General features: G+C 36.7%; 1 protein-coding gene across 6 annotated transcripts in view; it reads left to right on the forward strand.

The window, feature by feature from the left end:
- UNC5D (unc-5 netrin receptor D) overlaps positions 1 to 27,314 on the forward strand; it is an 821,905-nt gene that overhangs the window by 769,618 nt on the left and 24,973 nt on the right. For all 6 annotated transcript variants that reach the window (XM_043988293.1, XM_043988296.1, XM_043988295.1 and 3 more), the window contains 2 exons: positions 5,852 to 6,001; positions 17,688 to 17,852. In XM_043988293.1, the coding sequence (XP_043844228.1) occupies positions 5,852 to 6,001; positions 17,688 to 17,852 (315 nt within the window). The remainder of the gene's footprint in view (positions 1 to 5,851; positions 6,002 to 17,687; positions 17,853 to 27,314) is intronic.

Here is a 27,314-nt window from a genome sequence, read left to right on the forward strand (position 1 = left end):
CTACTTTATCCTATATTCTTCACTCACTGTCATGTCTAATCAGTTGCCAAACTTATTGTTTCTAGCTCTACCACATTTGTCATGTCTGTCTTCTTCTATCTACTCACTCAGCAATTACTTGTGGTCAGGCCCTTATCCCCTTACACCTGAACTTTTATAACAACCTCCAAATTGGCTCCCCTTCTTCAAGTCTCTCCCCTCTCCAAACCATCCTCCACACAAGTGTCATACAGGTCTGACCATATCACTCATCATATCATTTATTAAACTACAGTGGCTTCCTATTAAATCTAGGATCAAATATTTTTTGGTTTTTAATTCCATCCTTTCAAAATGTCTATTTCATTCATATACTACAAGTAATTATTAGCACATTCATACATATGAATATTGTATAAATAAGTAAATATAATCACATTACAGGTTCGTGTTCTTAAAAAAAAACTGATCAGGGTTTGTGATAAAAAAATGTATCAAGACCACCAATCTAATCTGTGACTTCTTTGATGTAAGAATTGCAGCACTTTACTGTAGTTTATACCATAGAATATAAACTCACCAAAAGAAGGTATGTTTTAAAAAAATTAGAGCAAGACAAGCTCTGAATTCTTTGCTTAAAATATATAATCAGATAACTGACCTATATTTAAAGTCAGTGGTGTTCTCATCTTTTAGTAATAAATATATTATACTTTCTTTTCAGAAAGATGGGATCAAGCTTTCATCAAAAAGGAAGTGGGATAAGTGCTTTGATAGCAATACATATGTCCAGGGATGTGCTAGAGCCAGCCCATATCTGCTCAGAAACGCCTTGTTAAATTTTCAGTGTGAACATTTACACCTCAGAAGTGAGCAAATGCCACAAAATTGCAACTTAATTTATTGTTTTCTTAATTGTCTAGATGGCAAAATGATGAAGAAAATGTTAATAATGTAAATTAAATTTAAAAGTATGTGTGGGGGCGGCTAGGTGGCACAGTGGATAAAGCCCCGGCTCTGGATTCAGGAGTACCTGAGTTCAAATCCGGCCTCAGACACTTGACACTTACTAGCTGTGTGACCCTGGGCAAGTCACTTAACCCCCATTGCCCTGCGGGGGGGAAAAAAAAAAAGTATGTGTGGTACTCTCCTTCCCCCAACACCCAAGCTGGTTGTTTCATATTTACCAGCATACTCCTGTGCTATGATTGTTTTTTTCACATTTGCCTTTGCATCCCCAATGTTTAGCATGGTGCCTGGCACATGGTAGGAATAGGAATGGGGATGGCACCCTTGATTTCATTGCTGTAGGAAAATCCCAAGTTAGGAACAGGATATGCATTAATAAATGCTGGCTAATTGATTAATTCGATTGATTGATCCATTCTAACATTTTACAAATGAGTTTGTATTCTGAGCCACTGTTGCCCTTGGCTACCATTTCTCTCTGCTTGGCAAGAAGTTAAATGCCTGCTTGCCAGGGAGGTTTCCAGGCTCTTATGGCCTTGGTTGTATTTGACCTTTATATCTATTAAAATTTTATAGGAAATGATAGTCAAGTTCATTATCTTTGCCTTTTATTCGTTTTTCACTTTTTTTTTTTTTTTTTTTTTTTTTAGTGAGGCAATTGGGGTTAAATGACTTGCCCAGGGTCACACAGCTAGTAAGTGTTAAGTGTCTGAGGCTGGATTTGAACTCAGGTCCTCCTGACTCCAGGGCCGGTGCTCTATCCACTGCGCCATCTAGCTGCCCCTATGTTTTTCACTTTTGTTATGAATAAAGTACTTTAAAAAAATAAACCTGAGCCACTCTAGAAAAGTATGGTAAAGTATCATTTTAACCCATGGTCTAGACTACCTTTTCCTCCTTTCACTTCCAAAACTTTAGGCCCACATGAATCCATGTGTAATCCTGGGAGCATACTTTAAGAGAAGAATTTTATATTTTTGTCTTATCTTTACCAGTTGGAATTGCTCTGGGAAATTTTCTTAATATATTCAGAAAAGTCTTTGTTTTCCTAAGTATTGGCAAATGGAATTCCTAGCCCCCCTACAAACTATATATATATATATATATATATGTGTGTGTATGTATGTATGTATATATATATATATATATGTATATATATATATATATATTACAATGCAACTTTCCTTTAACCCCATATAAATGCAAAAGACCCAGTGATATCGCAGGAGTCCAAAAAAAGGTGCAGAAAATACATTTGTTGTTGATCACTTGTTTGAGTCATGGTCCAACTCTTCATGACCCCATTTGGGGTCTTGGTAAAATTACTAGAATGGTTTGTTCTTTCCTTCTCCAGCTCATTTTATAGGTAAAGAACTGAGGCGAACAAGGTTAAGGGAGTTGCCCAGGGTCACACAGCTAGTAAGAATCTGAGGTCGGATTTGAACTCAGGTCTTCCTGACTCCAGGCTTATCCACTGCACCACCTAATTGTCCTGTGAAAATTCATAAAGCACTCAAAAAGCCAATCAGCTTTTACAGTGACAACCCTTTAACATTCCAATGAAACTCTTCTCTGCCTAATCCTTGACAGCCTTCCCAAGACTCACAGTACATTCCTGTGGTTCACACTCTCCTGCACTGTTCAAGTAACTCATCATTTTCTTTTTCTCACTGAGTAGTGTTCTGAGCTGAAATTATGCAAATGATCCTCTACATTCTCCAAAGAGTATTCTATTACAGGAAATTCTCTTCCTTCTTTGGAATATCCAATTTCAGAAATCTCAAATTTAGAATGTCTTAAACTTGGGAGTTCATCTGCTTTTTACTCTTACCTTTCTCTTCTCGCTTCTGACCCTGTGTCTCTTACAAAGTATTTTATATAGTTAATAAATGCTCGCTGAATAGAATTAAACCTCTGGTATATCCCTTTCCATGAAATGCTCTAGAAGGTTTTTAAGGGGTCCCACAACTAATATCATTAGCAATATCTATATAGCCATCTAAATCTGTATCTATATGTGTATATGTGTTTGTGTTTATTATAGATGTTATGAAAAATTCATCTTACTTTGTAGTACTACTAATAAATCCAGTTCTACTGTCTTCTATCTTGGAGTTCTATGGATGCTGATGGGATTAAAATGAGTAGCAAAAACATTATTTTAATACCACATATATTTATTAAGAAATATAAGCACCTTGAGGGTAAGATCTGTGCCATTTTTGCCTTTGTGACCTCAGAATCTTGTGCAAAGTAAATATTCACTAAGTATTAAAATTCATCAGGGTTAGAGTTAGCATCAAGATTGAAATAGAGAGTTGGAGAATATGAAAATAAGGAAATGGCACATCTTTGGCTGGTTTTAAAAAGAGAAGAATGATCATTGATAATAATAATAGTTTTTGTGTAGATAAGAAATAAATGAAAGTGAAATTCTCGTTGGTTTGAAATTGTGGTGCAATAAAAAAATATTAGAGAAGTTCTTGACCACCTTCCAGTCGTGTGGATTGCCATTTCTTAAGCCTAAATCCCTCAAGTGAAGTATTAGGTGTATGAAATTTAACAACACGTGGAAAATTGAAATATATTAGTGTATGCCTATACCTATATATTATATATGTATATAAACATCTATAGATTATATATTTTCATTATTTTGTTCATTTTAAATATGAGGATTGGATAATCTTTGAAATCACTTTCAACTCTAAAATTCTAGTATTTATTTTTATGATTCTATGAAAATGATTTGGTCAAGATGTTTCTAAAGATAGACAATGAATAGATGAGATGACAAAAACATGGAACCTAGAATTTGAGAGTATCAGTGGACCTCAGAGGCCATGTAGTCTATCAGTCCAAAGCTTTTTAAACTGTGGGTAACAACCTCATATGGAGTTGCATAACTGACTGTGGGCATTGTGAAAAATTTGACAACAGTAAAAGGTTACATATACCTATTTTATATGCCTTTATACCTGGGGTTGCATAAAAACTTTTCAGGCAAAAAGGGGTAATGAGTGGAAAAATATTTAAGAAGCTTTGGTCTAACCCATACAAGAATGAATTCCCCAGTATGACTGTTCAAGGTAACTTTATCCCTGGAATCTGAGTTATCAGGAACTACAGAACTGCTTTATTTAAAATATTGTTTCCATTAAAAAAATCTTACATATTGTATAAAGGTAAAAAATGATATTTTTAAAACATTACCTTTTTAAAAAAAATAGATAGCCTTTATGTAGAATTTTGATATTTGTTAAATACTTGACAATTATTATCTCATTTTATCCCCATAAGAATCCTGGGAGGCAGATGCTATTATCTCCATTTTACAGATAAGGAAAATGAGGGCAATAGAAGTTAAGTGACTTTTCCCCAGGGTTATATGTATGTGTTTAAGCCAGCATTCAAATTCAAGTCTTCAAGACTGCAGGTTTAGAGTTCTAGCCACAGAGATACCTAATTGCCAAAATGATTAGATTTCTTTAAGTTATACTGCCATGGAGGTTCCTATTGCAGTATTGGTTAGGCTCAATAGTCTCTGATGTCCTTCCACTGGCTACAGATCTATGATTATATAACTCTATGACTTGGGTTTTCCTTATTCAGCCCACATCCGTTAGCCAAATATGGGATATAAATGGAAGTAGTTCTAAGCACTGATTTTCAAAAGATCCCTAGTCTCCTGTGGTGCTTTTAGTCAGAATCCCATAGATTGAGGTACTGGATGGCAGAGCAAACATCTCATACCTCTTCAGTATCCTCTGATGGGCCAGGTAGAGTGGTTGTTGTTGTTTGTTCTTCATTCTCAAAGAGGACTATGCATTTCAAAATGCATCCAGACAGTGTCGTGACTTGCAGTGCAGAGCTCTAGAGATGTTAGCGGACAACAGTTTGTTGATTGCCTGTGCAATGTCAGAATGTGTGTGAATGTGACATAAATGTAAAATATTTTCCTTACCCTTTTCCTTAAGTGAAAAAGTACTTGTGAAGAAGATGACTATATGTATATTTTACTTTACCTTTCTAGGGATAATATATTTACTTCAACCTAGGTTGAAACTGCCTAATGAAATACTTATTCTTATTGATCTACTGCCTTTTGTAAACATATGCAAATATGTAAAGATCAGTGAATTTTATACCTTTTCTTCCCAAATATGACCATTAACCACTACTCAATTTATATAGTGCTAAAAAGATATTATGCCCCATTAGCACAATATATGTACATATGTATATATGTGTGTACATGTACATACATATATGCATATAAATAAATTAACATTAATAGGAATAGGGAGTAGACATGATTTCATTGATATAGGGGAACTGTAAATGAGGATATTTCTCTCTACTAATTCAGATCAGTTAAACGCACATCCTGAAATGAGTGTTGACTAGATTTAAATCCCTGCTGTTAGTGAAATCCAATCAAACTTGTAGAAATATATCTACATTGCTGATAATTCTTGAGTCCCAGCAGCTTTAATAATGACAAGAGTGACTTTCTTTAAAAAATCATCTTGGACAGTGGAAGTTATTGTTGTGAGAAGGTCAAATAAGACCCAAATTATTATTGTTGTTGTTATTGTTATTGCTGCTGTTGTTAATTTCTTCTCTTAGGCACAATAGCCAGTGTTCTAAATTTAGCCAGATTTTAGTATAGGCACAGATGTATAAGGAGCACATGCTCCTTCTCTCTGTTCATTATGACAGTTGGTATGTGTGTGTATACATACACAGACACATACACAAACACATTTACATATATATATTTGTCAATAAAAAATGTTTATGAAACTGAATTTTTCATTCTCTCTTTTTTCTCTCCCTTCCTCCCTCCCTTTCTCTCTCCTTCCCTCTTTCCCTCCCTCCTTCCCTTGTTCTTCTTCTGTAGGAAGTGGTTTCAGATGAAAGGCATCAAGGGGGCCAGCTACTGGAAGAACCAAAGTTGCTGCATTTCAAAGGGAATACTTTTAGCCTTCAGATCTCTGTCCTCGATATACCCCCTTTCCTTTGGAGAATTAAACCATTTACTGCATGCCAGGTACTTACTCACCACTTGTTTTGTTGAACACAAGCTGTCCCACATTGACCAGAAAAAATATAATAAAATTTCAATGAAGGTCCCCTTGATCTACCCTGTCCTTGCTCTGCCACTTTGTAAAAGGTTTAATCTCAGCGCTGTCGTGGAAATGTATCAATTTTAGGGACAACAGGAACAAAACATGTTGTTATAAATTCAGAGTGGTAAATGCATTAAAAAAGTGCTTGTCAGATAAAACATTTCCCCCACTCCCTCCTGTTGAATTTGCTACTCCATTCTGATTCACATGCCAACCTAGCTATTAATAGTGAAATGTTTTGTAATCCATCCATCCATCCATCCATTTCTTTTTCTAGCTTCGCTGAAGAGTTGAGGAAGAATACTGATGTCATCATGAGTCCAAGTCATGACTGTACTCCTCGCTTTGGGTGGAAAACAATAGATATCATGTCAGACCTTTGAAGGATTTTCTAGCATGTGAAATAACAAGAGAGGAAAGAACACATCAGAAATAAAATAAGAGAGAGAAGGCCACTTTCTAGTTTTGTCCTCCCCAGTGAAAGCACGAGAGATGTAAATATATTATTCTTCATTGAGACTCACCCTAGATCAGGCTCTGGGGACAGTCTAAGCTATTCAGGCTGTACATGAGTTGACTTCACACCATTTTGAAAAGCTGTCCAGGAGTTACTTAGCATGAAGCCCCCCCTCATTACCTGGTGAACATGCCAATAAATATCAAGAAACCTAAAATCGATCATTAAAATCACTGCAAAGTATCAAGGAGCCTGACAGTTACAGCTCCTTAAAACAGGGGCATCTGTAACTCAGATGGGCATGATGTCTCTAGCTGACTTGTTTGCCTACTGCTAAACTGGCATCACATGAGGACTTCTGATCTCTTGGCTCTGCCTGTCACCATTACCTGTATGGCACAGTGATTTGGCTGTTTTCACTTTTCATATCATTCCTACTCCTAAACCATGTACAAGCTATTCCAGCCTGTCAGAATATAAATGGACTGAACCATGAAGAGAAAATGCTGCCCAGGCTGTGAGATTGAGGAGAAAGGTGAACCCTTTACCCTTTGAATGTATGAAATTCAGTAGTTCCATATTTGACAGTTCGCCAAATACAAAGTTTATTTTCTGTTTATTTCTATAGACATCATAAATTACTTTGGGGAATTGTCACCTTATCATGAATTCTTACTGTATTCAAAGCATTGAGAACAAATTTAGCCTAGAACATTTTTTCTTAATGGATCAGCACATTTTCCTTTGGAGCAAATAGTTTTCTATGAATAAATGTATTGTTTGTGTTGTATAAGAAGACCTGGATGTCTCTGTTCTCCAGTAAGCATTATTCAGAATTTCTGCTCCTAATGGAACTTCAGGGTGTTGTTAAAACAAGTCTTGATAGTCATGCAAATTCTTCTGTATTAATCTTTATGGGATATAAGGGCCATATGTCACTGGAGCTAATATGAATGAATCAGTCCAAAATAACTATGAAGTTTACTGTTTAGAGATAAAAATTCTGATGAGAGAACCATTACCTAGCAACAGTATTTAAGCAATAATAGAGAATAGAGGGTGTTGGGGGTTTTTTATTTGTTTTTGTTTTTGTTTTTTTGGTAAGTTTCCCTTTTAAATACTAGGAGAATACAAATGCTTGCTAATTTTAGAAGAGGCAGTGAAGATGCTCAAAGCCAAAAAGTCAAACCCTTGCAAAGCTACTCCACGTACGTTTTACAACCAGAATGGATAAGTTTGGGGGCTGATAGTGAACAGGTATAAATACTTATATTTAAAATCAGGGAGGGAAGGGAGGAATGTGGAACTCAAAGCTTTAAATAAAAATGTTTATTTAAAAATAAATAAAATCGTAGGCATATGCTTTGGAGGGCTGGGACATAGTTTGACTTTTTAAGCACAAGGAGGTGTCCCCTGAGATTTCATTTCTACTATATTTTCTTTTCTTTGTTCCTGCCTCACTCTTCTCCCACCTCCTCCCCAGCCTTACAATTTTCATTTAGTCAATTCCTCAAGGTCATATCAGCCCTGGGAAATCTCAGTTTGTGTCATCCTACATGTCATTGTGGCCTTTGTGCCCATGCTCCACCTACTCCCAACATTAAAGCATGATAGAACACCTCCCATAGGAAATGTATGTGTTTATCTGTTTTTAATCTAATATATACACAAGTCACTTAATCTCTCTGCCTCTGAAAATGCTTTGAGACTATTAGTTATAAGTAGATGGCCAATCTGTTTCAGTGGAAGTCATTTCCACACAAGGAGTTCCCCACACTGCTGAAATCAGAGGTCTGAGTAAAAAAATAATCTTAATAATAATGATAATAATAGAAACAACAATAACAATAACTCATATTTTCACATTTATAGCTCCAGAAGGTTTACAAAATGCTTCCTTCAAAATAACTTTGTGAAGAATACAGCATTGCTTGTGCACTGGGCAATCTTTATATGAATAATGGTATTTTAAGAGCTTAGTTATTAGAAACTAAACTCATAAAGAAACAGAAAAACAGTACAAGGATCCTAAAACTCTGATATGTTTATTAAATAGACATTTTGTCCCCTTTCAGCTGACTAATTATTACCACTTATATATTTTTTAAGTTCATAGACAACTTAGCATTTATTATCTCATTTGGCCCTCAGAAAAGCATTGATAGGGGGAAAATAGGTGGCACAGAGGATAAAGTACTGGCCCTGGATTCAGGAGGACCTGAGTTCAAATCTGGCCTCAGACACTTGATGCTTACTGTGTGAGCTTGGGCAAGTCACTTAACCCTTATTGCCCCACCCCAAAAAAAGGCATTGATAAAGGTATTATAAATATTGTTATCCCATTTACAGGTGAGTAAACTCAGTATCAAAGAGAGTAAATAATTTCCCCATGGTTACAAAACCTAAATGTCAGAAGCAGGATTGAAACTAAGGTCTTTCTTTGGAAGAATAGTGCGTGGATAAATTAATAATAATAAAATTATTAAACACTATGTTCCAAGCACTATGCTAATGACAGGGGACGCAAATAGAAAAGCAAGAAAGCCCCTTCTCTCAAGGAGCACACATTCAAATAGGGAGACAACACACGTACATGGTTCATCTACTGAGCTGGTGGCAAGGCCCAAGCCTTTATATTATTATATCTGTACATCAGATATAGTGGAAAAGACACATAAGTAAGGAGAAACATAGTAGAAAGTCAGTTCCCAGGTGAGACAATCACAATCCCCTATGCCACAATGCCTCATACCTCTCCCTTCTGCCTAATCATTAGTACTCCATACCTTCCAAGAGATGTCAAACCCAAATAGTATCTCTTCCAAAATGAATGAAGCTTCCCTAAACAGAATTTGGGATCTTAAGAAAACCACTGGCTAGAAGAATGCTTAGAAAATAAGAAGTTTGCTCTAATTGCCACTACTCAGTCACACCTGAGAATACAAAGATAGCCCTAGAAATGAACAGTGCTTTTTTTTATTTTTTGCTTGGAAAATCTCCAAGCTGAGAGGGTTTGAAAAATGGGAAGCCAAGCAACTTCAGAGATGGTGGAACATTTATATACTAACCCCTTAGAGCAGAGCACATTACTTCAATTATTCAAAAGAGGATGAAAATACTGAAGGTTCCTAGGATCTTATAATTTAAATCAAGAAAGAACTTTAGAGAATGCTCAATCTTAAATTCATAGAACCATAGAATTTAGGACTAGAATATGAGCAGTACAACCCATATGCAAAAATATTCCCTATTGTATATAACACACCTAACGTAACATCATCTAGCCTCTCATCAAATGATCTTTGATGAAGACCTATTTCAATTTTGGATAGCTCTAATATTTAGATGTTTAGAACATTTTACACTAATATTCGACCTAAATCTGACTCTTTGCCATTTCTGCCCATTGCTCTTACTATAGTTTTGCCCTCTGGGACCAAACATAACAAGAGTAATCCCCTGCCAAGTACTTAATGCAACTTTGGGGTCTTTTTTACCCCATCTCTAGTCTCTTCTTCTCAAGGCTAAATATTTATTTTCCTCAACCAGTCCTCATATGCCATTGACAAGAAACCCTTCACCAATTTACTCTCCAAAGTGGAACTAGGTCTAAACACAACATAGAAAATGTAGTCTTATCAGCATTAAGTAAAATGGAATTCTCACTCTTACGCCTAGAAGCTATACCTCATTTAATGACGCTAACCTTAATGATTTTTAACTTCTGTATCGCATTACTGATCCATATTAAACTTTTACACTACCAAAACCTCATTGTTTTTGAACAAACTATAGCCCAACTCCAGTTATCATCACCTGTGATTTTTTTTTTAATTCAAAGAGGGAGATTTTATTCCTTTTGGATTTTATCTTATTAGATTCATTCCAGTGCTCTAGCCTAAGATCTTTTTGGTTCTTAGTCCTGTCATTCAGTGTGATATTTCCCTCACTGTTGTGTTATCTGCAAAGTTGATGAATATTTATTCTAGTCATTAATAAAAAAGGTCAAACAGCACAGGGCCAAGAAAACATTCCATGTCATTCTACTGAAGAACTCCTGCCAAGCTGACATGGGACCATTAACATCTAGGAGTCCAAATATTCAACCAGTTTAAAATCCATTTAGTATGGTGTATATCTCTCCACCTTTTCCACAAGAATAGTGTGAGATATTTTATCAAATGCTTTTAAAAAACCTAGGTAAACTATATTTTCAGCATTTACCTGACCTATTAGTTTAGTAACTTTCAAAAATTAAATAAGATAGTCTGGTATTACCCATCCTTGATGCTTGCTTTATCTTCTATTAATTGTCATTGCTTCCATCTTCTATTATTGTTCAGTTATTCCAGTTGTGTGTATATGAGTCTTCACAACCCCATTTGGGGTTTTCTTGGCAAAGATACTGGAATGGTTTTCCATTTCCTTTGCCAGCTCATTTTACAGATGGGGAAACTGAGGCAAACAGGGTTAAGTGACTTGCCCAGGATCATACAGCTAGTAAGTGTCTGAGGCTGGATTTGAACTCGGGTCTTACTGGAATCAGGATTTCAGGCCCAGTCTACTATCTATTGCACCACCTAGCCACTCTCCATTATATAGATATAGATGAAGATGTGTATATATAGTTATATCTATATCTACATCATCTACATCTAGATCTACATCTAATTATATCTATAATTACCTCTCTATCTCTGTCTCTATAGCTATATGATGGAGAGGAGCTAGGTGGAACAGTATATATATATATATATATATATATATATATATATATATATATATATATATATATATATATATATAAACACATGCATGCATGCATGCATACATACATATAGACATGCATATACATACATGTGTATAACCATGTATAATGATATATACATAAATATACATGTATGTGTATATATTAATTTATAGTTATAATATATAACATATGTGTATATATATATATATAATTAGGTATAATTTAAAAGAAAAATTGTTAGGTGGTGAGTAATCAGTATATTCATATCAGTTACTTGATTTGATTCCTGTTTTTCCTTTCTTTTTTTTTTTTTTTACAAGGCAATGAGGGTTAAGTGACTTGCCCAGGGTCACACAGCTAGTAATGTGTCAAGTGACTAAGGCCAGATTTGAACTCAGGTCTTCCTGAATCCAGGGCCAGTGCTTTATCCACTGTGCCACCTAGCTGCCCCCCTGTTTTTCCTTTCAAATGAGTTTTCCTTTATGTCTTAAGAACATTTTCCTGAGTTATTCATCCCTCCTGATAGACATCCTCTATGGAATTTTAGTCCATGGAAGCTTACCTATCCTTCTAATAATGGGACAGAACAGTTGAAATCTCCTTTCTCAATACTTAAGGTACATGCCAAATAAATTATCTTTCCTTATCTCTATTACAGATTCTAGGAGGAAGTTGTCACTTCTGCTTGATTCTCTGTCCTTTCCAATGCCCCATCTTTTCTACCCCAGCAACAATAACAAAAATGCAGTATAAAATTGTTCTTTAGGGGGCAGCTAGGTGGCGCAGTGGATAAAGCACCAGCCCTAGATTCAGGAGTACCTGAGTTCAAATCTGGCTTCAGACACTTGACACCTACTAGCTGTGTGACTTTGGGCAAGTCACTTAACCCCCATAGCCCTGCAAAAAAAAAAAAAATGTCTTTTGTTGGTTCTTCTACCTTATAAGGATACGATTATCATTAGGTCAAGTAAAAGATATTTTTTTGTTGTTTTTCTGTTTTTTCCAGAGTATGTTCCAGCATATGTCTGGACAATTAAAGTTTCTTATGATTACTATATTGTACCTCTGTTCTAGGTTTGTGATCTATTTCCCAACCTCATTATTTATTTCTTTTTTCTCACCAAATAGTCTATAGTTCACACCAATAAAAAATCAGTTCTTATTTCTCCCATAACTGATCTTTACCCAAATATTTTCCAATACATTTACTCCTCAATTTAAAAAAATAATGTCCTCCCATGGGTTTACTTTCTAATTATAATGTTACCATGCCCCATTTTTGCCTACTTTCTTTAATAAGTTATACCTATGCAGAGCCATATTTCAGGCCTAGGTTTTATTCTAATAATTCTGTGATACCAATGAGCTCAAATTAGTCAATAATTCCTATATTTTAGGTTCTAGTTCCCTTTGCTTGCTTCCTAAACATTGGACCCCTGTCCATATGTTCTTGCTGAGAAAAGATCACGGATTTTAATGAATCCTCCTGAGAAAATGCCATTTCACCACTCCATGTTCACCTCTCCAATTATCCATACCCACCGGAAATAGACATATTGTTACCCTTCACTCAACCAATCAACAAATATTTGTTAAGCACCTACTATGTGCCAGCCAGTATGCTAAATTCTGGGGATACAAAAAGAGGCCTTAAACAGTCCCTGCTCTCAAGGATCTTACAATCTATTGGAGGAGACAAGAAACAAACATATACAAACAAGTTGCATACAAAATATATAGAAAATAATTAACAGAGCGAAGGCCAAAAGTCAGAAGCCTCCTCTGGAAGGAGCATCACTCTACTTTTAGCAGACTTGCTGGAACCTTATATCTATTTTAATCATGTTTTACTTGATCCCCTTGTTGAAAGGGATAAAAGGGTCATGTAGTGAAGGGAATCTGTTATATATAGTGTATAATAAAATATTTTCAAAATATGTATTAAGCAAGCAAAATACAAAGCCAGGCTGTCACCTTCCTAGGATAAAAGCAGCTGTCTTTTCCAGCATCCTCTGCATGTTAGAGAACCCAGTGCTTCTCTCCTGCTAGGAGATGATTTATATTCTCTCCATCTGCTAGGAACCTAATTATAATGGGAATCAAAATGAAAACATTTCCGGAATACTTTAAACACCCATAACTTTGCCACACTTTGTCCTCCCATATTACTTTATACATATTTCCTTTCAGTTCAATGAGCTTCTTTTTTCTGTTTTTTTTAAACTTTAAAAAAAATTTTAAATAAATTGAAACAAAGATGATTGCCCTGTGAAAAACACTAATCACAGCGGCTCTAATTGTATTATTTGTTAATGTTTTGTTTATCACTATTGGCAGCTGCTACTTCAGTCAACAATAAAGAAAATTCCTTTGATACTATCTTAAAATAGGATATTCAAAATGTTTTGATTTTGTAGAGAAAGAAGGAAGGCAAAAGAGAGGACACTAAAAATAGAGAATGCACAAGAAAAGAAAGGATACTAAAAATGGGGAGAAACAGGGTATCTCATGTAGAAAGTGGAACTTGAGTTAAACCTTGAAGAAGCTTAATTTGGACATCCCATGAGCCAGAAGTGAGGAGGAAGTGCATTCTAGGCATGGTGTGCGGGACAACCTGTGCAAAGATCCAGACAGGAACATCAGAATGGTTTTCACAGGGTCAGTATGTAGGACAATTTGACAAATTAACAGTGTGTAAACTGGAGTGATATTCAATAGCCAGGAGAGATAGAAGGCAGCATGATTATAAAGATCTTTCAATAGAAAATATGAGTTTTTAATTTTATTCTAGATGTAGGAGAAATCTACCAGAAGGTAGTGGGACATGGTCAGACCCATGCTTTAATAATATCATTTTTAGTTTTATTTTTAATTTATGAAATAAAACAAGCATTTCCATAGCATAGTAGAATAAAAAAAATATTGCACATGAAACTGTAAATCTATTAAGCACAATTCCCTATTCCTTATAAATATATAATAAATTTATCACATAAATTTATTTTTCTCCCCCTCCCCCACTTGGAGATGGCTACCGTTAGACACAAGTGTGTGTATGTAAACTTTTTCTATACATACTTATATTTATCAGTTCTTTCTCTGGATACAGATAGCATCTTCCTTCCTTAGTTATTTTGTAGTTAATTTGGGTATTTATAATAGACAAAATGATTTCATCACTCAAATATGTTCTTATAATAATATTGCTGTTCCTGTATGCAATGTTCTCTTGGGCCTGCTCATTTCACTCTTCATTATTTCATGCAAGTCTGCATGTTTTTCTCTAAAATCAACAAGCTCATCATTTCTTATAGTATAGTAGCATTCCATCACAATCATACCACAACTTGGCCATTCCCTGATTGATAAGCATCCCATCAATTTCCACTTCTTTGCCACCATGAAAGCTGCTATAAATATTTTAGAACACAGCCAAGTAGAAATGGGTAAGAGAGGGAAGAGACTACATGCAAGGAGACCAATTAGGATGATATTCCAGTGGTCCAAGCGAGGTGTGATATGAGTCTCTAATAGGGTAGCTGTGGGGTGAATGGATAAAAAGAGGTATATGTGAAAATGCTATGTAGGTAGAATCAATAAGACTTCATACCTTTTGGGGGCAGGAGGTGTGAAAGAGAGGGAATAGTAACATAGGATAACACTTGGGATATAAACCTGTAAAAAATGGTGCCCTCAACAGAATTAGGGGAACTGGAGGGAGGGGGAAGCTTGGGAGGCAAAGCTAATGAATTCTACTTTTGATACACAGAGCCTGAGGTATCTGCAGGATATCCAAGGACTGTGGCTCAAGAGAAACTAGGACTGCTGTTCTTGAAGCCTCAAGAGTCTAGATTTAGCAAGAAAGGCAATAAATTAAACTTAGTAGACTTGTGAAGAGAGGAGGAATGAGATTTTTAAATGGTGATTGGATAGTCCTGAAAGCAGTTGCCCACAAAACACTAAAGGCACGATGACTAGGTGGCAAGGATTCATGTATGAGCCAAGGTAAGGATTGCTAAAAGCAAGAGCTAGGTGGTAGCAGAAATATAAAGATATATCAAAGACATTGGGAGAGATTGGATTTAGGTTTGGAAGAGTGAAAAGCAAAAAGGAACACTGAGGAGAAAATTAGAAAGGGATAATAAGAGGAGGAGATGAAGAATCAGTTTCTTGAAAACCTAAGCTCTAAATATTGGTAAAACCTGCAAAAGAAGGTGTCCATGACATTGGAAATGTCATTGATAGAGCATTATTAAGTGATTTCTATACACCAGGCCCTGTGCCAAGTGCTAGGGTAAATTCAAGCAAACATGGCAGTCCCTACCCCTTAGGAGCTGACATTCTACTAGGAAAAAACAACAGATAAAGCAGTGATGGAAAGGGAAGACACAGTGAGGGAATAAGAAAATGTTGAGGCCTAGGCCCCATCAAAATAAGCAAAAGCTCATCTATCAGAGCTAGGAGATCCAGGGACAGAGTCTATGGTCAGGATGACAGTCCAAGAACAGGAGGCATGATGTAGATTTGACTTTAGTGTATGTAAGATATGACAACTGGACTTGCATGTTGAGGCCTTGTTCACATAAAGGTGGTGGTTGAAAATATAGGAGCATATGAGAGGAACAAGAGAAGAAAATTGAGCAATTAGACATAATGGATATCGAGAGCTCACAGCTAGCTTGACCACAGAAAGGTAAAAGCTGAAATGATTGATTTGCCATGTTTTTTCCCCCTCCTTCCTGGTTTTGATTGTGTGTGTGTTGATTTTTGTTTTTCTCATATAAGAGGGTGATTCAAAGAGAAGCAAAATAAGAGATATAGAAATCATTTGAAAGAGATAAAAAGAAGAAAAAGCAGAGATAACCAAGAGCTTGGCCACAACCCTAGGCACAACATATGGTGTAATGGAAAGGGTTCTAGTTCTGGAATTACATATTGTGGGTTTAAATTCCTGCTGTGAAATTTACCATTTGTGTGTCCTTAAACAAATCACTTCCTCTCTCTAGGCCTCAGTTTCCATTTGACATTATTCACATAGTACTCTGTCTTGGTATTCTGTTGGCTTTCCTTATTTCCATTTTATATATGTGTTCATAAAAAATATTTTGCATCAGTGAGCTTCCTATGTATTCACATTATTGTTTTTAGATAACTTCACTTTATCCTCCTTATATGAATGATTATTCTTTATGACTCAGAATTTTATTCTCTAGAGTTTTCCATCCTGCCTAGAATATTTTTCTCTGTAGAATCATGGCATTCTACCTACTTGTCTTTTCTCCAAACCCTTTGAAATCTGCCCTCCTAAATACTAGTGGGCATGCCAGACTGTTCTTCTATTACAAATTTTAACATGGAATGTAATTCTGTAAAGCCTAGTAAGGAAAGGTATGGGTGGTGGCTTGTTTTGGTGAGAGAAGAATGGAGTTCTGAAATCATTGCACATTTCATCTCTGGGCCCAGTCCAATTGGTTTTAATTGTCTGTAGGGGTACAGGATGGTACCATCCTGGGTGAAGTTTATAATATTTAATTTCCTTTTTTTCCACATGAACAATTACTTCCTCCTCTCTGAGCACTGTTGGGAATAGTATAAGGAAGAGAAGGAGGAGCTGGGAAATTTTGCATGGCTGGTTGAAGTTGTAGTGGCAAAAAAGAGCCCCCTGTATTTGTGTTTGCCCAAAGCTTAACTTTGTAATAGCTCTTTTTGTAGTTGTGGATGTCTGTGACACCTGTGAATTGATATAAGTTGTGAATGGTATACATGGTATAATGGTGGTCTGTCTATATATAATGCATATATGAGAACATTATTGTGTTCAGAGCTGAAAGAGGCCTTAGAAATCATCCCATCTGAGGCTCTAATTTGATAGAAGAGGAAACTGAGGCCCAGAGATATGCTTGCCTGAGGACACACAGATAGCAAGTAGCAGAACCAAGATTTGAACTCAAGTCTTTTGAAGGCAGATCCAGTTGTCTTTGTACTGCCTTTTATTTTGAAGTGACCAGGATGCATACGTAGAATGCTTTAGACTTAGGAACCCATGGCCATAGTTCTGGGAAAGGCTTTCTTACAGTCTTCAAAAAGGAACCACTTATATAATAGAAAAAGGTGATTCATTATGGAGGGCATTCTTCATAATCATTTGTGCCACAGAGTGAAACTCAAGCTTGTGGTAACCTTGGAATACTAATATCTTCAATTGGAATTGACATTAATTAGTTTTATGCTACTTGGCATATATTGGAACATTATTTCAAAAACAATTCCATCAAAGGCATGTATGCAATTATCTTTGCTGCCATCATTATTATTGTTGCCATTATTTTTCCTGTTCTCTGCTCAAGTCGGATGGGTCCACATGTCATTCCCCTCTTTCTCTCTTCCATATCGCCTGCAGGAAGTCCCATTTTCTCGGGTGTGGTGCAGTAACAGACAACCCCTGCACTGTGCCTTCTCCCTGGAGCGTTACACTCCCACCACCACCCAGCTGTCCTGCAAGATTTGCATCCGGCAGCTCAAAGGCCATGAACAGATCCTCCAAGTGCAGACATCTATCCTTGAGGTAAGGCGTGATCCACCAGACTTTCATCCTAGGATTGTTGCTATTTGTAATAATAAAAGTGATGAGGATGATGATGGTGGTGGTGGTGATAGTGATGTTGTTGTTGTTGATGCTGACACCTTTATGAGGTTATCACTATTTCCCAGTTGAGGAAACTGAGGCAAACAGGTTGAGTGACTTTCCAGTAATAATAGCAACAATAGTAAACATGCAGAAATAGACCTGAGATTTTACTGATGAAGGGAAACTCAAGAATAGAAACTCTCTCTGCTAATGCAATTTGGCCCCCCTTCTCTGCAATTAAGAATCTTAGAAGAGTTTGCTTTGAGCACTAAGAATTAAATGACTTGCCCAGGGTCACACAGCCATGTGCCAGAGTCAGGAGTGGAGCCTAGGGCTGGCTTTGAGGCTAGCTCTCTATCCTTTATGTCTGTAAAGACGATGACAAGGACAACAACATTCTATACTGGTGTGACTTTTTACTATTGACAAAAAATGCGCACATTCATCATATCATTTCCATCTTATGGCCACTCTCTGGGAGCAGGCAGGGTATAATACTCATTTAACAGAAGGTTGAGTGACAGATGACGAAACCAGGTCTTTCTGTTTCCAAGTTCATCACTTCACTGTCTTAAGTAATGGAGCCAAGACTCCAGCTCAGATCTTTTGGTGTTTCTCCAGTGCGAGACCTCTCTCAGATTCATTCCAAGATATGTGTTAAGTCTTTCAGTAGTAGACCCTGGATTATAAACTCAACATAACAATAATGTTTTCAAGATGTAGCATAGGAGAAGGTACCAGATTTAGAGTTAAGAGACCTGGGTTTGAATGCCTCCTTAGGCACTTAGAAGCCATATGTCTCTGGAGATATCATTTTGCCCTGTCTCTCAGATCTCCAGTTTGTCATCTGTAAGATTGGAATAATATTTATTCATGTTATCTGTTGCATAGGCTCATAAGGATATAAAATGTGAATTCTTACTGAAGCAATTCTTCCAGAATGGCGATAGGAGACATTATACTAGGATTAAACAAACTATGTTTAGAATATTCTCTGACCGGTCAAGATACAGCTAATATTTTGGCTTATCCTACTCTAGATGATAGGAAACCCTGACTTGGATTTGGCAGAGCGATTAAACCATATTAATATGTATAATCCATTGTCAATAGGGGAATACTATTAATTAGTTAAGGCTTATACTTCTCGTTAACTATTAGCTATCTAGTTAATAGTCAATATTTAATAAACATTTATTAAATGTGTATTATGTGCCTGCCAGGCACTGTGCTAAGCATTAAAGCAAAAGATAGTCCCTGTCTCCAAGGAGATCACAATGTAACAGGGAAAGATAACACATGGAAAGAAGCTTTAAAAGGGAAGGTGAGGGGCAGCTAGGTGGCGCAGTGGATAGAGCACCAGTCCTGAATTCAGGAGCACCGGAGTTCAGATCTGGCTTCAGACACTTGACACTTACTAGCTGTGTGACTCTGGGCAAGTCACTTAACCCCAATTGCCTCACCAAAAGCAACAACAAAAAAAAGGAAGGTGAAGGTCTGGGGGGAAGGGAAAGTTATGTAGGCAGGAATATGATGAAAACCTGCAAGGGACTGGTGGTGGGAGGTTAGGAGGTGAGATGATGGGATGGTTGCACTGGGCCCCTCCCTGAATGGAGGATCTGGGAAGAGCCCTCTGAGGTCTACTTTCTACCCTTTCCAATCAGTTGTAGGCAGAGGATCCCAGGACCAGGAGATATTAAAGAAGAGTGAGTTTCAGAGTTGATTCAGTCTTTCTGGAATCTGAATGACTAGAGACAATGTTGAGGAGATCAGTTGAATGGGACATGTGGCCTTGCTGTTTCACTCATAGTTTCACTCACTGATCAGTCATCTCTTGTCTCCTGGTACTTAATCCTAAAATAATTGTTGCACTAAACAATGGAGTGTTTTCCAAAGGGCCACTTCTCCAACCAATGGCTATCTCAAGTGGCATGCTTTTATTGGATTTGCATTTATTACATTCAATTAGTACGAGGCATCTTCTTGGAAAGAGGAATCAATGGTGGGACTAGAGTCATAAGCAGGAGATTACAGTGGGTTTGGGGGTCTTTTTTTTTTTTGCTTGAACAGTGATGGACTATTTAGTACAATGAATTTCAAAGTAAAATATAAATTGTAGAAAATGTGAAAAACATCATGAAAGGGGAAAGCTAGGAAGAACAGCCTTTCAGAAGTGTGGAAAGGCAGAGAATGCACAATGCTGGTTCTCTCCAATGCAAATTACCCTTAATATCAGTTAAGAGGTTGACAAAAGAATTCCAGGTAGAGGGCTTCTAAGGGCACCCTGGCTTTGCAGGTAGCAACTCCGGCTTTTGCAGAATATTAATGTTAAGGAAAAATTGTGTTAGGATTTTAAATTTTTATATAGTTAGTTCTTAGCATTATTTAACTCTTGTAGTTCAAGGGAAAAAATAAGCTAATGGATTTTTTTTCAATAACATCAGCTCTACTTTAAATGCTAACCATGTCCAATTTATTTATGGCAGGGGTATGAAAGATTTCCATGATAATAGTATCTTGTATTATCTGGCAGACCTGAAAGACAATTATGGGGCCTACTTAAAGCTATAGGATCTGGATTCAGATTCTTGCTCTGCAACTTTTCAAGTGTGTTTGATTCTTTGTGACCCTATTTGGCATTCTTTTTTACTAAGATACTGGAGTGGTTTACCATTTCCTTCTCCAGCCCATTTTATACATGAGGAACTGAGGCAAACAGGTTTAAGTGATTCGCCTAGGGTCACATAGATAGTAAGTGTGTGAGGCCAGATTTGAACTCAAGAAGGTGAATCTTCCTGACTCCAGACCTCACAGTCTATCCACTGCCCCATCTAGCTGCCTTATCTACAACTTGCAGTCATACTTCAGCTGTTTTGGCTTCAAAACTTGCTGAATTCAGTATTTGATGCATTTTGATGAGAAAAAAAACGTTTCAGCACTTGATGCTTGCTCAGCACTTGCTAAAACTTGTATGAGTCAAGATGCTGCCCTACATCCTGTAGCATCCCCTCCCTTGGCTCCGCAGGTTCCCCTGTTCTGTCTGTCCACCCAACTCCCCCTCTTGCCTTGGTTTCCCCACCCTGCCCCCTCCCTACCATTTTCCTTTCACAGCTCCAAGTCTTCAGTTGTAATAAGACTGGTAAAGTGAAGGTAAATTTTATTTTATTTTATCTAATTATTGAGGGTTTTTAAAAAATTTATGCCTGTCTAGTTTTAAGCTTTTGTATCAAAAACCAAGCCCATCAATTTATAAATTACCAAGTAAAATGTAAAATTTCTGGGGTCCATAAATGGATTATTTCAATTTACATTACTCCTTAGGGGAAAAATTTGTTCAGTACTCATCACTTTCACCTTCTGTAAACCTGCCTTCTAAAACCAATTAATGAGTACAGAAGTATCACAGTACTTCCTATTTAACCTTAGTCAGATCACTCAAATACTTTGGATATGGACTGTCTTTTGCCTCTTTTTGTATCCCCAGAACTTAGCAGTGCCTGGAATGTAAAAGGTGCTTTACAAATGTTTATTGATTGATTGATTTGGATTTCACTTTCATTTCCTTATCTTCTAAAATGAGGTTGGATAACCTACAACATTCTTTTCATATCTAAATCCACAACCCTATGAGCCAATGTTAGTACGTTGTTTTAAAGTGATGTTGGGTCAGATTTATGCAATTATTCTATAAAACTTTCCCTTCTAGAAGTTATTTTTCCTTTTTTTTTCCTCCCCCAGCTAGGTAGAATATCACTGATTGATGACATTAGCCCCTTATATAATGATAGAATATGTTGCCATGTTTTTGTCAGGTAGAGAGATTTGATCCATTGTATTTTTTAGTAATTTCTACATGTCTTAAATTCTGCATTTGTTAGCAAGATCCACCTCTATTGGGCAATGCAGGCACTGTCTTCATATGTATGAAAAAAATTCTATAAGGAGTATTTTATGTAAGTCAGATGAAAAAGTAAGAAGGAAAAGATTTCAACTAAAGCAGGAGTGGTTTAAGTTGAATCAGCATGACAAACACGGTCAAGGTTAAGTACAATTATCCCTTCCACACCAAGACTTTCTGGGTGTGTGTGTGTGGGGGGGGTATAGCTAGGTGGTACAGTGGATAAAGCACTGGTCCTGGATTTAGGAGGATCTGAGTTCAAATTCAGCCTCAGACACTTGACACTTACTATTTGTGTGACCCTGGGCAAGTCACTTAACCCTCATTGCCCCACCAAAAAAAAAAAAAAAAAGACATTCCCCATAGTAGTTCAATATATCTAGGGTTGGCATAAGAAATTAAATAGGAATTTTGGGGGAGTTTTGTAGAAGCTAAAGATAACATGCAAAGTCCAGCAGATGACGCAGGAAAAGTTTAGAAATTCAGAAATGCATAAAATATATTTAGTATTATATAATGTGAATATATTTAATCTTTTAATACTGTAATAATTCAGACTTCTTCTCTGCTATGAAGGGAGAGCCAAAAATTGTACATGGATTTTCCAGATAGTGGGGAATATTGCTCCTCCGCCCCCAACTTCTTTGATGTGGAAGGGATAAATGTAAATACTTCAGTTTCTACTGTGTATAGAACATTGTGATCACATGATGGGATCCTAGGGGCAGCTAGGTGGCGCAGTGGATAAAGCACCGGCCCTGGATTCAGGAGTACCTGAGTTCAAATCCAATCTCAGACACTTGACACTTACTAGCTGTGTGACCCTGGGCAAGTCACTTAACCCCCATTGCCCTGCAAAAAAACATAACAAAAAACCCAAAAACCCAAAACAAAACAAAACAAAAAAATAAAAGCATGATGGAATCCTAGATTTAGAAATGGAAGGGATTTTAGAGGCCATCTAGTCCAACCTCCTCATTTTTGGAGAAAATGCTACTCAGAATCAGAGAATTCCTGTCACTTGCCTGAGGTCACACAGAAGGTAAGTGACAATAGTAAGATAATGGGGGAGAGAAAAATTGACCTAGTATGTAGAGCTGGGAAGAGTTGCAGAGGTCTAGGCTAACCTCCTCATTTTATAAATGAGGAAACAGGCCCAGAAAGTGAGATGATTTGTCCAAGGTCATATATAAATGTCAGAGCCACGAGTCAAATTCAGATCTTTTGATTGCAAGGGCATTACTTTTTTTTTTCTTATACCATACTGCAATCAAGAATTTGGAGAAAAAGAAACAAACTAACAAACAAAAAAAAAACACATACTCAAACAATACACAGTAATAAACAGTACCTTAGAGAAAGTACAAAATAAAGTGTTATACAGTGTCCAAAGGCAGAATAGTCATAAGCATCTGGGTGGATTAGGGAAGGCATAAATGAATGATAAGCATCCTTGCGATAATTTAGTGAAATGACATTAAAGACAATCTAGCTTCTTGCTTCAATACGTTATCTCCCCAGTTATAATGTAAGCCCCTTAAGAGCAGGGACTGATTCCTTTCCTATTTTTCTACATAGGATTATGCACATGGAGCTTTTCACATGGTAAGTGCTTAGTAAATGATTTTTCATTCACTCATAACCGGGTGATAGAACATGATCCATAGACAGTTCCACCTTCATAGATCTTTAGGAAGAGAATAGACAGTCTCCCAGATCTAGATGTTGAACTACCTGAAGGAAGGGGCCTGCATCAGATAGTCTCTCAAAGTCCATTCTATTCCATGATCACTTGATGGAAGGTGAATGTGTATGCTCGTAGATAAAAACCACTTGTCTCCCTCCCTTATCCCTCAGTAAAACCAAGAAGGATTAGGGGATTATTTCCTCTAAACCTTAAAAAATATTCTGAACAAAAAGGCAAAGCAAAACAAGAATAAGTAAATACATTCCTAAACTGGGGAGAAGGCAGACCATAGGCTGTCTGTGGAACCCTTCATCTGTCACCTTCTCCTCCTGGCTATTGAGATGCCATTAAATGGCTCACTTGGTAAAGGGCATTACACCCTTTTAGAGTCCCAGGTCATCAGCAATTTACCATGCAGACATAGGCAGTGATATGCCACATTATTTGCCATTTACTATTCTGCCTACCAGAGAAGTCACATGCCCTGTAAGGCAAGAACAATGTGGAAGAGCCCAGGTTTCTGAAGCTCTCCAAACAATACCAGCAATGAACATGAGGATGATGATGAGGCTGAAGATATGATGGCGATTCATAGATCTATAGTTCTTTAACATTCACAAAGCACTCTCCTCACAATACTCGATGGGTGGCTTTATATTTTGTGGATGAGAATACTGAAATTTAGAGAGAGAGAATGATTTTTCTATGATAAAACAAGTTTGTTGGTTTTGTTTGTCCTTCATTTTCAAAGAGGACCAATGACATCACAGACGATATCTTGACTTGTATAGGAATTGGATTTAAGTGAGGCAGAGTTCTGCAAAGTTATTTGATCTTCCAGAATCAATGATGTCCACTGGCAGGACAAAAGTCAAGATGACTGTTGGTGGCCCAGGATGCAGTGGCTGACCTTGGCATCTCTAATGCCTGACCAGGGTCTAAGTGTTCCACAATACCTGTTTCAGCTGCCATCATAATTTTTTGAACATATTATTTTCATCTGCCCATTTGGTTGGTGGAAGTTTTTATATGCTTGTGGTAGACACCCCCCTAACTCACTGATGGATTGAAGACCTATCAGTTATCCTCTACATGACATGTGCTGAGGAGTTTTATTGGGGTGTGGCTGATGCTCATGCCACAACTTCTTGGATCCACACCAAGATAAAACAAATAAAGAAGTGTCAGAGTCTGGATTCTGGTCCATGTCCTCCACTATCTAACTCTGTCCTTCCAAATGTTTAATTTTCCTATTCCAAAATGAGGACTCAAGATTTCTTGGCTTAAAGGACAGATGTTACAGTTCTATTAGTTGTTCTAGCTTCTGTGACCCACAGACTCAACCGAAAGATAAGGAGAATAAAATATTTACTTTGTCAGGTCTCTGTTTGGGCTTGACTTTGAACCTACAAATATCAATGTTCTATTATCTCTACTTTAAGTAAATTTGGTAATCTAAGTAATTTAGTTCCTCATGGTCTACTCCATATCCACAATAACCTTCTATCCTGCTAAATGAAATTATTTTCTAGAGAAACCTACTATCCCCCTTGCTTTGATATGTTAATATTGTTTCATGGATAGAAGATTTTGGGTCTATCTTTTTAAAAATAAGATTAGTATTAGGCCAAATTTAGAACTTTCATTGTTATCTGGTCTCCCTTAAACATAAATCTCTCATTGGCCTAGGAGAGCTAATTGAATTGACCAAGGACTACTGGTGAATGATACCCTTCAGAGTTACCAATGATGCTTGGTATTATAGATGGTAAACTAGGGCTGAGGATTTTTTCTGATACTATAGGAAAAAGGGAGGCATCTCCAAGCAATTTCTTTCATCCTTGTTCTTCAATAAAATACTGCAGTAAAATCATCTTTTGGGGAGAAGTTTAAATGGGAATTTTACATGTTACAATTTTCCCTTCAAGCAGATTCAATCATATGGCAAGTTTTCTTATCCCATCTCCAAAGGTGATGGAAGTAGGGGGATAATTGGACAAAATAGACTGAATACTTGGAATTTCTCATTGCTTTACAATTCCCTCAGCTAACCAGGTAGCAACTGCTTATCTCAGATGTGCAGGGCATGAAATCTACTCTTCCCTCTGCATATTTAATTTAAACAATCAGAAAATGTGATGTATCTACAGGATTCTTATTACCTGGTCCAGATGCTTTTTGGAATACATCATAAATGTTATATAAAGTGACTGGTGGCATCTCCATCCTTGTGCAATGAACTGATTTAAAATAGGAAAGTTTCTAAGTGAAAGGGGGAAAGAAGGCCACCCATCAAACTGCCATTAAAAGTCAGAAACTTTGTCTTTTTTGTGCTCTCACAATCCATATTGATACATTTTAAAATGTTTGTTGATTGTTATTCCTTCACTTGCAATCCAGCCTACTTTGTTTAGTTGTTGAGGCTGTTAATTAATTCCACAAGGTGCACAGGATCACACCATCCTGGGAGTGGGGGTGGAGGTAGGGCAAACTTCTGCCAACAGGAGAACTTTAACAGCCAAGGTTTCATCTTTTTATAAGTACCATAAGAAAAGTAAATTTTAATGCCTTTCAGAAACATTTAAAGAAATACTTAATCTATTTTGATTAAGCTATTTTGCTGTGCCACATACATATGACAAAAGCCATGCATACCCAATTTTTCAGCTCTGTAGAACCTGGCAAAGCTTGAGTTCTTAACTGCCAATATTTCATTGCATCAATATTTTAGATCCATAAGGAATCTGGGAGATCATATAGCTTATCACTCCTCATTTGATGTTTATAATTATTAGGTAGATCTTTCATATACTGAGCTTTCCCAAATGGGACATGAATCATGTAGACCTCTGTAAGAAATAAGACCATCTAAACAAATTAAGAGAACATGGAATAGTTTTTCTGTCATATTTATGGACAGGGGAAGAATTTAGGATCAAAGAAACTATAGAGAGCATTACAAAATATAAAATAGATCATTTTGATTATATAAAATTAAAAAGCTTTTTCAGGAACAAAACCAATGCAACTAAAGTTATAAGGAAAGCAGAAAACTAGGAAAGAATCTTTGCAACAATTATCTCTGATAAAGGCCTCATTTCTCAAATTTACAGAGAATTGAGGTAAATTTATAAAAATACAAATTATTGGGGCAGCTAGGTGGTGCAGTGGATAGAGTACCGGCCCTGGATTCAGGAGGATCTGAGTTCAAATCCGGCCTCAGACATTTTACACTTACTAGCTGTGTGACCCTGGGCAAGTCACTTAACCCCAATTGCCTCACCAAAACAAACAAAACAAGACAAAACAAAATACAAGTTATTCCCCAACTGACAAATAGTCAAAGGATATGAACAGACAGTTTTCAGACAAAGAAATCAAAGCTATCTATAGTCATGTGGGAAAAAATGCCCTAAATCACTACTAATTAGAGAAATTAAAATGAAAACAATTCAGAGGTACCACATCACACCTATTGGAATGGGATATATAACAAAAGAGAAAAATGTTGGATGTTAGAGGTGATGTGGGAAAACTGGGATAATAATCCACTGTTGGTGGAGTTGTGAACTGATTCAAGCATTTTGGAGGGCAATTTGGAACTATGCCTAAAGAGCTAAAAAACTGTTCATACCATTTGATTGATCAATATCACTGCTAGGTTTATATCTCAAAGACATCCCCAAAGAGAGAAAAAGACTTATTTGTACAAAAGTATTTATAGCAGCTCTTTTTGTGGTGGTTAAGAATTTGTAATCAAAGGAATGCTCATCAATTGGGGAGAGGCTAAATAAGCTGTGGTATATCATAGTGA

Source organism: Dromiciops gliroides, chromosome 2, assembly GCF_019393635.1.
Source record: "Dromiciops gliroides isolate mDroGli1 chromosome 2, mDroGli1.pri, whole genome shotgun sequence".
NCBI lineage: Eukaryota > Metazoa > Chordata > Mammalia > Microbiotheria > Microbiotheriidae > Dromiciops > Dromiciops gliroides.